The sequence below is a fragment of the Peromyscus leucopus genome, chromosome 8b (genome assembly GCF_004664715.2).
Source record: "Peromyscus leucopus breed LL Stock chromosome 8b, UCI_PerLeu_2.1, whole genome shotgun sequence".
NCBI classification, from domain to species: domain Eukaryota; kingdom Metazoa; phylum Chordata; class Mammalia; order Rodentia; family Cricetidae; genus Peromyscus; species Peromyscus leucopus.
Window position 1 is genome coordinate 85262634 of NC_051086.1, and position 15020 is coordinate 85277653.

At 42.4% G+C, this 15020-nt stretch overlaps 1 protein-coding gene across 11 annotated transcripts in view; it reads left to right on the forward strand.

Moving 5' to 3' along the window:
* Nucleotides 1–15020, forward strand: part of Bptf (bromodomain PHD finger transcription factor) — a 111120-nt gene that overhangs the window by 45225 nt on the left and 50875 nt on the right. For 6 of the 11 annotated variants that reach the window (XM_028865211.2, XM_028865210.2, XM_028865214.2 and 3 more), the window contains 4 exons: nucleotides 4546–4734; nucleotides 8916–9103; nucleotides 11373–11728; nucleotides 12083–12214. In XM_028865211.2, coding sequence (XP_028721044.1) covers nucleotides 4546–4734; nucleotides 8916–9103; nucleotides 11373–11728; nucleotides 12083–12214 — 865 coding nt within the window. The remainder of the gene's footprint in view (nucleotides 1–4545; nucleotides 4735–8915; nucleotides 9104–11372; nucleotides 11729–12082; nucleotides 12215–15020) is intronic. The other 5 variants (XM_028865217.2, XM_037200795.1, XM_028865216.2 and 2 more) reach the window with 2 other exon arrangements.

Consider the following 15020-nt stretch of genomic DNA (forward strand, 5'->3'; position numbering starts at 1 on the left):
AGGTGCTAGAGTGGGGTATTGAATATTAACAACTTTTCTAAAATTAGAATTGTTTAGAAAATAGAGCTGTCGTCGAGACAGGTAGTATTTCCCAGGGAGTGTTTCCTCAAGGGGCTAAAGGCACAGAGGTCTGTGATTTCGTTCTACAACTGAGTACTTGTAGGTTTTGGTCAGGTTTATTCTCATTTTCACATATTCAGGGCTAAAAGTTTTGAAGGTTGAGTAAAAAAACTTGCATGTTTGTTACTTTTTAATTAGTCTTTGTGCCTTTAGATTGATCAGTACTTAATGTAAATCTTAGATGTACTCGGGCTTCAGGTTGTCATAGCCGACCTGTTTTTAACCAACTTTGGTGGCGTTTGATCTGTTAAGATCCTCTAGTCTAGTCTTTGTATGCTGTTTTACATTATCTTACACTTGTTTATTGTGTGTGGGCAAGTGTGGGTGAACACGTGCACATGCACACACACACACACCCATGTAATGCCGAATGTAGAGATCCAAGGACAACTTGCTGGAGTCCGTTTTCTCCTGCCTGGGGATCGAACGCAGGTCCTTAGGCTTGGCAGCAAGCACCTTTACCTTCTGAGCCATCTTGCCAGGCTTCACTTTGTGTTTTCATCAAGTAGTTAATATCATAATAAGTTTCAGGCTCAGTGTCTGGTGGGAATACATCCATGACCAAAGTGGAGTGGAGTCCTTGATGACTGCATTCTGGGGAGCAGCAGTAGATCTAGTAGTGCCGTCCTGACCTCCAGGGAGGATGCCCTGCTGCTATATGCTGTGGCTCTGCTTCTCCTTGTTATTACTTGTCCAGCAAGTAATTGTATTACTGTTCTGGGCCTTGGGAGGACTCTGTATGTTTTGTGAAGCCCTCAAACTAATCCTTTTCTCACTGTTGACACTCCCTCTGGTCAGCGGATGAGATTTGGGGTTGTTAAGAGATTTGGGGTTGGAGAATTACTCCAGGCAGATTGAAAATAGCAGCCCTGTAGGGAATATCTCACTCAGTTTTCTTTCCTAAACTTACAGACATATTTAGACACAGCATTTCTTGATTAAAGCCTTTTGATACAATAATACTATCAGATTGGGTGGAGAGATGTTCTGGGTGGGCTAGATTTGGAGTAGTAGGTGATGGGTGTTTACAAAGTGGACACCCAGGGAACAGACCTGCCAGGGATACTGACTGCTCTGCCTTCTAATATCCTCACTGCACGGCTTTTTGTTTGTTCTTCTAATTTTTACGGTTCTCTTATTTCATGTATACAAATATTCTGCCTGCACGTATGTCTGTGTATCATAAGTGTGCCTGGTACCCTAGGAGGTCAGAAGAGGATGTCCGAACTGGAGTTTCAGCTGGTTGTGAGCCACCATTTGGGTGTGGGAATTGATAAGAGGAGCAAGTGCTCTTAAGAGCTGAGCTGCCTTCCCAGCCTCTGATTTTCCTTTAAGAAGAGATAAAAGGGGGAAAATGTGAATCATACATACAATATAATTTTTAATATCTAATTTTGTTTGTTGAGACAGGGTCTTACCATGTAGTCTTTATGACCTGGAACTTGCTATGTATAGACCAGACTGCTCTTATTCACAAAGATCTGTCCACCTCTAGCTCCCAAGAGCTAGAATTAAAGGCATGGATCTCCATGTCTAGCTGGTATCTGACTTAAAAAAATTTTTTTATTCTTTTTTTTTTTTTTTTTTGATTTATTTATTTATTATGTATACAGCATATATGACTACAGGCCAGAAGAGGGCGTTAGATCCCATTACAGATGGTTGTGAGCTACCACGTGGTTTCTGGGAATTGAACTTAGGACCTCTGGAAGAGCAGCCAATGCTCTTAACCTCTGAGCCATCTCTCCAGCCCCCTTATTCTTAATAAAATACCAGAAAAGCAAAAATACCCAATGTTGTGTAGAGCGTCATTGCATGTTGTCACCCTATTATATAGATGTACCACGATTACTTTATCCTTTTTATTGGTTGTCATTTAGTGATTTATGTCCTTTTATGTATATCTGCAAGTGCCTGTGTTGGGTGCCTTGTGAACTCAGGCCAGAAGGGATAAGAGCTGAAATTGCAGGCCCATGCCAGCCATCTTGTGGGTGGTGAGGACTAGGTGCAGCTACTGTGCTTTGGCTGTTCTGTCGCCCAGAACTAATCAGGGTGTGATGGGTGTGGGGCCCAGGGCCTGTGGTCAGAGGCAAACACTTTGCCGCTGAGTTATATTCCCAGTGTGAGTTTGACATTGATTATGTCTCATTTACGATTGGTGAAAACACATGCCTTTGTTGTTGGGTACAGCATAAGACAGTTAAGTCCAATTTTTGAATTGTATTGTTCTAATTGAAGTCTCTTCTTTTCCTTCATTGTAAGATGTTTAAAATTATTTGCAACTCTTTGCTATGAAAGTGCCTTACTGTCTGGTTTGTTTGTTTGGTGGTACAGGGGATTGAGCCCAGTAGCTTACGCCAGGCAAGCGCTTACCACTGAGCTACCCTAAGCTTCTCTCTTCATTTTTTTCAGTTCATTTTTACCAGGTGCATCCAAATTTTTATATTTTCTTTTGAATTAATATTTTAATCATTTTGAAGTTTATTGTATTTAAAAATATTTTCAAGCTATACTACCTTTCTTCTGGTTGGCATTTCTTTTCTATAGTAGAAAGGTTTTTTTGAAGTTTTTTTTTGAGTGAGAGAGAGAGTGTGTGCTTGTGTGTTGTGTTGATGTGAGTGCAGTGCCCATGGAAACCAAAAGAGGGCATCAGATCTCTGAAGCCAGAGGTAGCGGCAGTTGTCAGCCCACTGATGTGGATGTTGAGGACTAGACTCAGGTCCTCTGCAAGAGCAGTGCATGGGCCAAGCCTGAGCTGGGTCTGAAGGCCCTGCAGTGGAAAAACTGTAACATAAAAATGCGTTTATGTACTTACTCACTTATTGATTGGCTGTGGGGTAAGAGGTGCCATGCCTGTTAGTAGAGACTTGTGGAGGGCAGAGGACAACTTGTGGGAGTTTGTTTTCTCCCTCTACCATGTGGTTCCTGGGGATGGAACTCATATAGTTAGGCTGGACAGGAAGCACCTTTACCAGCTGAGCCCACTTGCCAGGCCTTAATATGAAATTTTAATCCAAAAATGCAACCATTTTCAAGATTTTTCCTTGGCATAACATCTCAACAGAGAGCAGTATCACTTTCAGGGAGTTTGGTAAAAGGAAAAATGACAGATTTAGCCTGAAAAACAAAGGATTCGAATATTAAAGTAGACAAGTGCTATGGTACCCACCATATTGGATGCAGTCAGAGAGCCACAATATTTCATGTGGTTCAGATGAAAGAAGGCTAGACTTCAAAGTTGGGTGGTGGTGTTTGGAAAGACAGCATTATTTGTACTTACCATAAGCATCTGGATTTAGTGTCTGGAATTTGGCGAGTATCAGTAGCAGATAATAATGACATCATTTCTGTAAGGCCTTTTTCTGTTATGGTTTGATTTGGGGTGGGGGTTGAGACAGGGTCTATCCTGGAACTTGCTCTGTAGACCAGGCTGGCCTCAAACTTAGAGAGATCCGCCTGCCTCTGCCTCCATAAGTGCTGGGATTAAAGGCGGGCGCCACCACCGCCTGGCTGCTCTTTCTGTTCTGTTAGGTTGTTTGTTTGAGCCTAAGTTGGCCTGCCACTCAGTCTTCCTGTCTCAGCCTGTTGGGATTTCAAGTGTGAGCACAGCTTCAGTTTGCGTTCTCTTGACTAGAATGAAGTGGTCATATTTCCATATGTTTAAAGGCAACTTTCATTCCTTTGTGATTATTCCTCTGTCCTCTGTTCTCTGTGCTATGGTCCCCATCACATTGGGTTCAGTCAGAGGTCTAAAGCATTTCATGGGGGGCACTGTTTCCTTACCATTACCATAGTTCATGTAGTTGGTGTGACCCAATGTCAGTCGCTTTCACTTAGTGTGATGGAAAGAGTACCTTGTCGGGACAAAGAATGCTGACAGACTTGCTTTCTGAACTCCTTGGCTGTCTTTTTTTCCTGGTACCAACTTCTGTACTGTTAGGAATTGAACTGCTAGTGATGCTGTGAATTGCCCAGAGCAGGTGAGCACACTTAGAAAACCTTAGGTAAAGAATCTCTTTAATTCCATTTCTAATAGAGATCTTTGAAAACTCTTGAAATGTGAGAATATAAGCTTCATGTTTTGGGCGCTTTTCTCTCAAAACCACTCCTTCCATATCTGATGTGCCCTGAGTTGTGTGCAGTAGTTGGGTTGGTTGTTTTTCTTTGGCTCTAGACTATTGGAAGTTATCTGCTTTGTGCCGGGGATGATAAAGAGCCTGTGAGCTGATGGACAGGATTTTAAAGGAGGTGTAGGGCAGTGCTCACCAGTGTCTTCTCACACAGGGCCCTTCATAGTCCTCCATGATCAGCTTTGCTGTGTAACGTGCAGCAGCGTGATGAAGTCCTGCAACCATCAAGTGCTTTGCTGACGTTTAGATTTTGTTGTGATTTTCAGTGTAAAAATCAGATATTTTATTTTTCTAGAAGACTCTAACAAGACATGTGACAGCAGTAACACTAGTGCTACCACTGCCTCCATCCAGCCTAATCTGGAAACCAGTAACAGCAGCAGTGAACTCACTTCCTCCCAGAGTGACTCTGCTAAGGCAGCCGATGACCCTGACCTTGGAGAGAGAGACTCCCACACACCTGTCTCTGGTCAAGAAGAGATAGGTAAGAGCACGCTCATCCACTCAGGGGAGAGTTTTTTCTTTTTCTTTTTTTTTTCTTTAAACATTTTCAATTTTTTAAATAAAAAATTAGTGGGTTAGAAAGAATTAGTGTTTTGTTTTGTTTTTGTTTTTATTTTTAATTAACACGAGCTCACTGCTTTTGCTTTACAAAAAATCCTGTAAGAGGAGAAAAATAGAAGCCTTTTTATTCTCCTGAAATATACCCACCATCAGTATTTTGTATTTTCCATTATGTTCATATCTGTATGTTGACAATTTTTTTGGTTTTCTTTCTTTTTTTCTTTTTCTTTTTTTTTTTTTAAATATATAAATGGGATCATTCTGCATGTGTTATTCTGCATCTTGTTTTGTTTTTTCCTTTCCCCGCTCAGTGACACATGGTAGGGACTCTTCCTGTTAGAGTTAAACCATTGTTTTTAGCTGCTGCACGGTGTTTGGCCATCACCATGGTGGTGCTTTCTACTGGCCTCCACAAGTGTCTCTGTATTCTGCAAGTGTTTCTGGCAGTGTAGGAAACAGTGAGGAGATGACTGGCTGGGCAAATGGTAGGTACCTCTTCCAGATAATAGTAGCTGTTGCTTAATTAATCACCCAAAGGGGACAACCCTACTAATTTCCAAACTTGTATGTTTCCCTATTCGCACACCTAAATTTAATACCATTTATCTTTTTTTGCCAGTGGTAAGAAGGTATTTCATGGGAATAAGTGCATATCTTTGCTTATGAATGTGGTTGCTTCTTTTCATGTGTTTAATAATCTGTGTTTTGATGATTCCTGTTTTAGCTCACTTTTTCCTATAGAATTTTTATATATTTGCATAAATTTTTGGATTGCCTTTGTATTATGGTCATTAATATCTGCTTCATATATGTGCTTATATATTACTTTCTTGTGCTTAATTCTCTACTGTCTGAAATTTTTACATTATTATGTCATTAAATTTCATCTCTTTCTGCAGGGTTTTCTCTGTATGTTGTGGGTTTTTTGTTTGTTTTTAAGGAAGACAATCTTATGAAAATAAATATATTTACAGTAATTTCTCATAAGTCTGTAGCACTGTTTTAAATTTATCTTGAGTATAATTTCAAGTATGACATAAGGTTGGAGATGTGTTTTACTTAGGACTTTTTCAATTGTAAGTGACCAGACCATCTTCAAATAGTTTAAATGTAGAGGGAATTTAATTAGCTTATAAAATTGGGAAGTCCAACTTCTCCTGACTCGTAAGTGGGCCCAGAGGTTTAACAACTGCTCTGTCTCTCTTTCTGTCTCTCCCTCTCTCTCTCTCTTTCAACCAACTTAAATTTGTGTGATAATACCATTCTCTCCTAATACAGACAGGCTTTTTCCAAGTTGCAGGTAAGATGGCACCAGCAATTTGTTTTCATGTCTTTCCAAGGTCTGTGGCCCAAAGGCAAAGTCCCTACTCCTGCTCCAAATCAAAAGTCTTTGAGGAAGGAATTTGAGTGGCTTATCTTGGATCATATTGTTCCACACCTGTGGCCAGGGCAGGCAAGGTATTATTGATGGCTCCACAAAAGTATATGATTGAAATGGGGAAGGAATGATTTTCCAAAGAGCGAGGGCTGGTTCAAAGATAGGAGCAAGCAGGTAGCTGCAGTTCCATCCTTTGGTACGTCAGCACAGCACGCTCACTCATGTCTGTTCCCATAGATCCATTCACAATGCCTCTGCCTCACGTGGTGCATAGATCTCACCCTCACCTGCAAATTTCCAAAAACCCTTGGCCCACAATTGTACCCGATAGCTGTAATTATATTTTAGGCCCCGTCTAAGATTTCTGTGTGCTGTGCATTAAGTTTGACAGGTTTGAGTGTATCTTATCTTAGTTTATAACCCATATGAAATTCTGACTTTAGTTGTTTGTACATTATTGTCCTGTTAATGGAGGGTCTATTTTGGCAGATTTGGGATGGTGAAAACAGATGAGAAGTGAAAAGCATATGAGAGGTTCTGGGGGCCATTCTCTAGTTTCTGCTGGCTGTTACACAGTAGGGGTTGTTGGGATTGCTGTTGGCTGAACAATCATACATAGCAACCTGGCAGAGTTGGAGAGTTCTCTACCCACACTCCCTGTGTCTGTATAACTTTCCCTTATAACTTGTAGGCATTCCCACTGGTACCTAATATGCAGGAACTTGCTTCAAGCTCCATGGACAGGAGCCCTTCTGCCTCGTCATTTTGTTTGGTGGTCCAGTAGCCTTTGCCCTTTGCCTATGCTCACCAGAGGGCCTGGTTTAGAGCAGATGTTTGTTTTGTCACCAGGCTGCCTGTCTAGATTGACTTCTTAATGACAACAGAGTGTGTTCCATGAGGACCTCTGCTTGCCCTTCAGCGCTGACCCTTGCAGATGAAGTTGTTCCTTGCTTGTATTTTTGCTAAACTAGCTTTTGCAGAAGGTTGATTCTGAGCAGCATTGAATTGCAGCCGTACACTGAGGGGCTTCTTTCAGAAAGCCCTTGCTCTTCTTTCTCTGTTTTCAGCAAGTTCAGCCTAAACCAGACGGTATCTGTAAAGTCTATTGCAGGATGTAATAAGTGGTCCCAAGAGTTCAGCGCCTTGGCGTTAAAGCTTCAGCACATGGAGGCTAAGAGCAGATAGCACTGTCCTGGATTACTGGCTTTTCAGCCTGGCCTGGCAAGATACTCAGCCCTTGATCTATCTCGACTTACTCAGTGGTGTGTGTGTTTTGTAGGCCAAGTCTTAAAATATTTGTTGGATTATTGAGGATTTACTGCTATTGACAGAAATCTACCTTGCTTAAAACATAGATGAAATTTTATTAATGGCGTTGACAGGAATGTCTAGGGCTGATGAAAGTCCCAGGTGTACTGTCAGGTTCAGGAAGCTAAGAAGGTTAGCAAGACGTCTTCCTCAACTTCCTCTTGTCATATCTGCTCCGGAGTGTTGGGGGATTTTTGTTCCCTGCAAGCGGCAGTCTTTCTACTGTAGAGGTGAAAGTTACAGCCCCTAATTTACACTCTTCCTGCTTACTAATAGAAAAACCAGAATGGTCAGGTGAGGGTTCAGCCCAGTGCAAGAACATGTGCTCGGCATGTGCAAGGCTCTCGGTTCAGTCCCGTGGAAGAGAGGAGAAGCCAAATTTAAAAGCCAAAAAATGGAGTAGGATGATAACGGGCTGGTAGAGTTAGCTAATGGGCTGGTGGAGTGTTCTGTCTGGTTCTGTCTGGGTGCTGTAGTTGCTTCCAGTGGCAGGACCCTTGACCTATTATCCTGTTCCTGCTACACAGTGAACGTGGGCAGAACATCCCCTCCAGAGAGGAGGACAGGTAGGGAACAGATTGAGCCAGCCAGTGTTAAATACTCCCTTGAAATGAACAGCTAGTTTCTCCATCTGCATGTGTCTCTACTTGCCTAAAATACCACAATATATGTAATAGGATAAATTCCCATCCTTGGACTTACCAATGCTACACTGTTTAATTTCTTTTTTTAAGCTTTAAATTAAAAATCAGGTCTTGTTCAATTTTCTGGCCAATGGAAAATGTACAATGATGAATGACTGGGTATGTATGTTCATTATCCAATGTGAAATTTGCGCATATAGAAAGCAGAAATTGTTTCTGGACATTCAGTCTGTCACCGTCAAAAATGAAGTTATAAAGCAGATGTTGATAGATCCTTATTATGTTAAAAAAATAATTGTTGTAATGAGTTTTCACAGATAATTATGTAACTTCTCTTAAAGAAAAATTCAGTTGGCACTTTTAAAATTCAAGACTATTACTACTTAAATGGGAAATTTTTCTAAAATTAACTATCCTTTTAATACACAAATCCATATTAGTTATACAAGGCATCATTTTTGTATGCATTTGAGTTGTTATGTTTGTTACTTGCAAGTTTTTGGAGGCCCCTCCTCTCCAGTAGATGAGTTTCAAAACAGGTAACACTGTTTTCTGCAGAATAATGAATGACACAGCATTTTTACTTTTGATGTTTGCTGTTGAGGAAAGCATTCAAGAATTGATGACATTTGCTTTGCCTATGGAAGGACTTAATCTGCTTAGTGTTCTTGGACATGAAATATATATGGTATGTAAGTGTTGAATAAGTAAGGCACCCTTAGTTGCTTCTTCCCTGTCAGCAATCACTGTGACGTTTTCATTTGCTCACAGGTGATTTCAGATTGGAGAAGTCTAACGGAGAGATGGCCGAGTCCCCTGGAGCTGGCCGAGGGACGACCGCTTCCACCCGCATCATCACCAGATTGCGGAACCCAGATAGCAAACTCAGTCAGCTGAAGAGTCAGCAGGTGGCAGCCGCAGCCCATGAAGCAAATAAACTGTTTAAGGAGGGCAAAGAGGTGTGTTGTGTTGAAGACAGAGTTCTGTGAACTGTGCATAATTAGAGCTGTGGACAGGAGAGGTGAGGTGGTTCAGAGGTGCAGAGCACTGGCTGCTCTTCCAGTGGTCACCTCCCAACTGGTAACTCCAGCTCCAAGGGATCTGAGCTGATGCCTGTGGCCTCCAAGGCACCTGCACTCATGTGCCAACACTCAGTCAGACATACATTAAACAAATAATTAGAACGGGAATGCACCCTAAAGTCTTTAGAAAAGGAACAGGAAATTTATTGACCTAGTTTTGAATTGTGCGTGCTTTCTTTCTTTCTTTCTTTCTTTCTTTCTTTCTTTCTTTCTTTCTTTCTTTCTTTCTTTCTTTCTCTCTCTCTCTCTCTCTCTCTCTCTCTCTCTTTCTCTTTCTCTCTCTCTCTCTCTCTCTCTTTCTTTTTTTGTTTTTCGAGACAGGGTTTCTCTGTGTAGCTTTGCACCTTTCCTGGCTCTTGCTCTGTAGACGAGGCTGGCCTCGAACTCACAGAGATCCGCCTGCCTCTGCCTCCTGAGTGCTGGGATTAAAAGCATGCACCAACACCGCCCGGCTGTGTTTTCTTTCTTGTAGTGGGTACCAAGAGCAAAACTGTTAGTCTTGTATTATGGTAAATAAATTTATACACCAAAATTTAGTTCATTTATTAGAAATTCAGTAGTGAGCAGATGATGTTAGAGTCAGCTTTATTTCATACAATTCTTTGTTAGTCCCCCCCTCCCCCCTTTTTAAAATAATGTCTTACTGTGTAGCTCTGACTAACCTGGACCTTGGTACATAGACAAGGCTGGTCTCAAATTCAGGCAGAGATCCATCTGCCTCTGCCTTCCCAGTGCTGGGATTAAAGGCGTGCACCACCATGACCACCTGTAGCCCATTTCCTGTGACCACTTGAGAAGAACCATTGTCTCTTGTAGCTCTTGGTAGAGCAGAGTGAGCTGTCTGCATGATCGAAACTGACACTGAACATCTCTACTCATGATCAGTTGTGGCATAGAATGATGATAGCTATGTCTCTCGGGTGATTATTTACTGGGTAGTTAAGCAGGAGTGAAACCATTAAAGAAGCAGAAACAGGGAAGAGTGTAGCCAGTTTGAGGCAAGCCCGTACTACTGTTGAGTACCAGGCCAACTCGTGCTGTATAACAAGACCCTGTCTAAACTCCTAATACCTCCTCCCATCAACTCTACATTAGCGGAGAAAAATAAACAGTATTGATTTTATGGTCCACTGAAAGACTGAGCCTGGCTTCTTGGAAACATTAATTTAAAGACCTCAAGGCCCGTAGCAACTAAAGTTGGTATAATGAAAAAAGCAGCAGTAGAGGATTTTGAGCCATTTATTTTTTTAGAGATCATTGTGTGTAGTACACTCCTATTCTATTAAACTATGTGTTAGAATTTGATAGACTGAGCCGGGCGGTGGTGGCGCACACCTTTAATCCCAGCACTCAGGAGGCAGAGGCAGATGGATCTCAGTGAGTTTGAGGCTAGCCTGGTCTACAAAGTGAGACCCAGGACAGCCAGGGCTGTTACACAGAGAAACTCGGCGGGAGTGTGGTATGGTGGGAGTTTGATAGACTGGTAGTGTGCACTAAGATTCATGACCATTCCCAGTGGTGTCTAACCTAGTCCTCAAGGCCTCTCTTCTTTCTGCAGTCAAGTCTTCCTTATTTAGTTATAAATGACCAGCTTTCGCTTTTGTTTGTTTTTTTGAAGCAAGGTTTCTCTGTGTAGCCCTTTGTAGACTAGGCTGGCCTCAAACTCAAAAATATATGTGTGCACCAAACGCCCAGATTAATGAGGGGGTGTCAAAAGACAACTTTGTGGAGTTAATTCTCTCATTCCACCATTTTGTGGTGTCCGGGGATTAAAGCTGGGTCACGAGACTTGTGTGGCAAGTGTCTTTACTTACTGTTCCCTGCTCTGAGACAGTTTTGCTGTGTAGCCCTGCCTGAGGCTTGAATTCAGTCTTCCTGCCTCAGCCTTCTGAGTGTTGGCACTACAGACATGAGACACCCAGCCCAGCTCCAACTTTACTTTCAATTTAGCTGCTTTTTTTTTCTTTTCTTCTTTTTAAGTACCCCCCCCCACACACACACACACTTTTTTTTTTTTTTTTCCAACTTCAACCTCTTGGTCATAAGATGTCTATTGTTTGGAACAATTGATTACAATTATTGAAAGAGAGTTGGTCAGACAAAATTTTCGTCTTTGGCACAAATACAGCTTTTTTTTCCTCATCAGGTGCTGGTAGTTAACTCCCAAGGAGAAGTTTCACGGTTGAGCACCAAAAAGGAAGTGGTCATGAAAGGGAGCATCAACAATTATTTTAAGCTGGGACAAGAAGGGAAGTATCGCGTCTACCACAATCAGTACTCTTCCAACTCCTTTGCCCTGAATAAGCACCAGCACAGGGAGGACCATGACAAGAGGAGGCACCTGGCACATAAATTCTGTCTCACTCCAGCTGGGGAGTTCAAATGGAATGGATCTGTTCATGGCTCCAAAGTCCTTACCATATCTACGCTGAGACTCACCATCACGCAGCTAGAAAGCAACATCCCTTCATCCTTTCTTCATCCCAATTGGGCTTCACACAGGTAAAGGAAACTACAGTTCTTCTGTTGCTGTAAATATGCTAATTACCTAAAAATGGATCCATGGATAACTTTGGGTATCAGAATTTTATCCCTGGAGTCAAGTGGAGACCAAAGGTAAAGAATATTGTATGTAGGTCAAGGAATTGAGAGGACTGAGTGATGGCTGGAGTTGCTCCTGGTGGATAAAATCTCCAGTTCTCTGAGCTAGGCACCCCCAGTGTGCCTGTGTACATATTCCTGCCATGTAGACCACTTTCTCATTGGAGCTGTGAAGCTGAGTCATGGTAGACTATGGGTATCGTGTTTTCAGTTAAGAACAGTGGAATGAAATGATTTTTCCCTTCTGCAATGCAGGGCTAATTGGATCAAGGCCGTTCAGATGTGTAGTAAACCCAGAGAGTTTGCATTGGCTCTTGCAATTTTGGAGTGTGCTGTTAAGCCTGTTGTGATGCTGCCAATATGGCGGGAGTCTTTAGGACACACCAGGTGAGTGAATTCTGAGCTTTGGGATTGATGGGTATTGGATACTTCTGAAATGCTAGATGATTAATGATCACGGAAAAGCCCAAGAGGTCACAGTAAAGACTAACTATCTCTTCCCAACCTCCATTAATTCCCAGAATGCAAGACTGTAATGAAGATGAAATGAGATCAAATATACTTTTTAGTATTTTAAAATTTTATTTATTTATTATGTGTATATGTGTGTGGACTTGTGCATGCCATGGGTATGAATAGATGGAGAGAAGTTTATTCTTGACAGGTGACTTTACCCCCGAGTCATCTTGTCAGTTCCACATGCGTATTAAAAGATATTACAAGTGAAAACATTTTTGACAGAATGAAAGAGTGTGTGTCTCTATGTCTGTGTCTGCTTTGCTTAGATGTGTGTTTGTTCATCATGTGGATTCCTGGTGTCTGCAGAGGCCAGAAGAGGATGTTAGAACCCCCTGGAGCTGGATTTACAGATTGTTAGCTATGTGGGTTCTGGGAACCAAACCAGGGTCTTTGCAAGAGCAGCCATTGTTCTTAACTGCTGTGCCATCTCCAGCCACAAGAAGTCACAATTTTGAAGCATTTATTGCAGAATGTTGCCAACACTATGCTAAGGATCAGGCTTCTTTGTACACTTACATGTCTGCCCACAGACCACATAGCTACCAAGCAGACTCAGAGGTGTACTCGAGCAAGCAGCAGAAGTCTGGGCAAGAGCACTTGCCGCCCTTCAGGGCCTCAGGTTCACTGCCCAGCACACACACCTCCAGTTGCGGTGGCACACACCTGGAAGCCCACTGCTAGGAATCAGATATTTGGGAAATAGACCCATTATGAAGGCTCTCTGACCTGCCAGTCTAGCTGAAACAATGGTTCGTTGAGAGGCCCTGTCCTTAAAAAACAAATAAGGTGTTAGATCCCTTGTGTCCGCCTCCAGCCTCCAGATGCATGTACATGCCCAAGCATACCTGAGTCCACAGACACACACTCCTTAGAAAATAAACAAAAAGTTTTAAAAATTATTACAAGGACTGGACTATATGCACAAGACTTTTCCCAGAATTTGAAGCTATAAATAAATAAACATATGTATGTATTTATGTAGTTAATGCAAGTTGCGGTTTCATATTCCTTTAACTCCAGCACTGAGGCTGAGGTAAGAGGGTCACAAGTTGCAGGATGCTGTCTAAACAAACTATCAAAAGTATTGTTGCAAATGTGTCTCACTTACTTAGTAACCTTAGAAGCCCGAAGAGTCAGACTCTCTGCCCTCCTGCTGGGTCACTGCTGGGTATAACCCCTCATTTTCAAAACAGGAATGTGTAAGGAAATAAAACACATTTAAAGCTCAGTATAGTGGCTCATATCTGTAATGGGAGCACTTGGGGAAGCAGGGTCACCTTGAGTTTGAGGCCTGGACTACAGAAACAAGGCTGTCCCCAAACCAAGCAATTAAAACCAAAAAAGTGCCAGGCAGTGGTGGCACACCCTTAATCCCAGCACTTGGGAGGCAGAGGCAGGTGGATCTCTGAGTTTGAGGCCAGCCTGGGCTACAAAACAAAAACAAAAAGCAAAAGACAAGTAAAATAAGTCTCTGGGTGATGTCAGTTTTTGTCCTGTTACTGTAAAATTTCACTTGTGTGTTTTGGGGGTAGAATTTGGTAAGAAATTGAAAGTTTTATATAGAAAAACACTGTACTAAACTAAAGTACTAAAACTCTGTAAGTTAGAAGGACACACTGAATTGGGTGTAATGGTGCTCACCTTTACTCTCCATGCTTGTGGGGTGGAGGTAGGCAGCGTTTTGTGAATTTGAGGCCATCCTGGTCTACACAGCAAGGCCCAGGCCAGTGAAGGCTACATGGTTAGACCCTGTCTGGGACGTGGGGATCAGGGAGTCGGGGGAAAGGCCGGAAAGTCTCTGTGCTCAGATGTTGAAAGTCATCACTGCTGTAGTTTCATGAGTGCAGTGATCTTGCTGTGTCTAGAAGATGCTGTTGGGGTCTAGTCCTCCCCGACCTCTAGTACTTAGCATCTTTCTTGCCCTCTTTTGTGCTGGGCCTCAGCCTTAGGGGAAGTGAATCGATACAGATGTGCCATTTGTGACTGAGCAGTGCACAGACATGTGTTCTCTGTGTGTGACCAGCTATGAATGTCTGAGTTAACTGCCCTATCCACTGCACAGAAATACTTCTCTGGTGAGGTCTGAGAGCTCACCCTGATGGCCTACACACTCAGGCACTCACAATCCAAACACACATGTATGTGTACACACACACACAACTGAATAAAATACTCTGTTTACATCTTGGGTCTAGTGAATATAGAGGCTCCTGCCAACCCTGATGACCTGAGCTTAGTATGATCCTAGCTCAGAAAGTGACAAGTCAGCCATGGTGCCACATGCTTCAATCTCAGTACTTGGGACATGGAGGCAGGTAGATCAGGAATACAAGGACAGTCTTAGCCTGAAACTTGAGGCCGTCGTGGGATATATGAGATCCCATCTCAGGAAGCAAACAACAAAAACAGGGTTTGAAATGATGGCTTCGTAGTTAAGAGCACTGGTTGCTCTTCCAGAAGACTTGAGTTCAGTTCCTAGCACTCAGGTGATGACTAACAACTGTCTCTAACTCCAGGGATCTGGTGTATTCTTCTGGCCTCTGTGGGTCCCTGCAGATGTTAAGTGCATATAAACAAACACATGCTCTCACACCTGCACATTAAGTAAGTAATAAAATAAATAAATATTCATTAAAGAATAGGTATTAGGGCCGGGCAGTGGCGGCGCATGCCT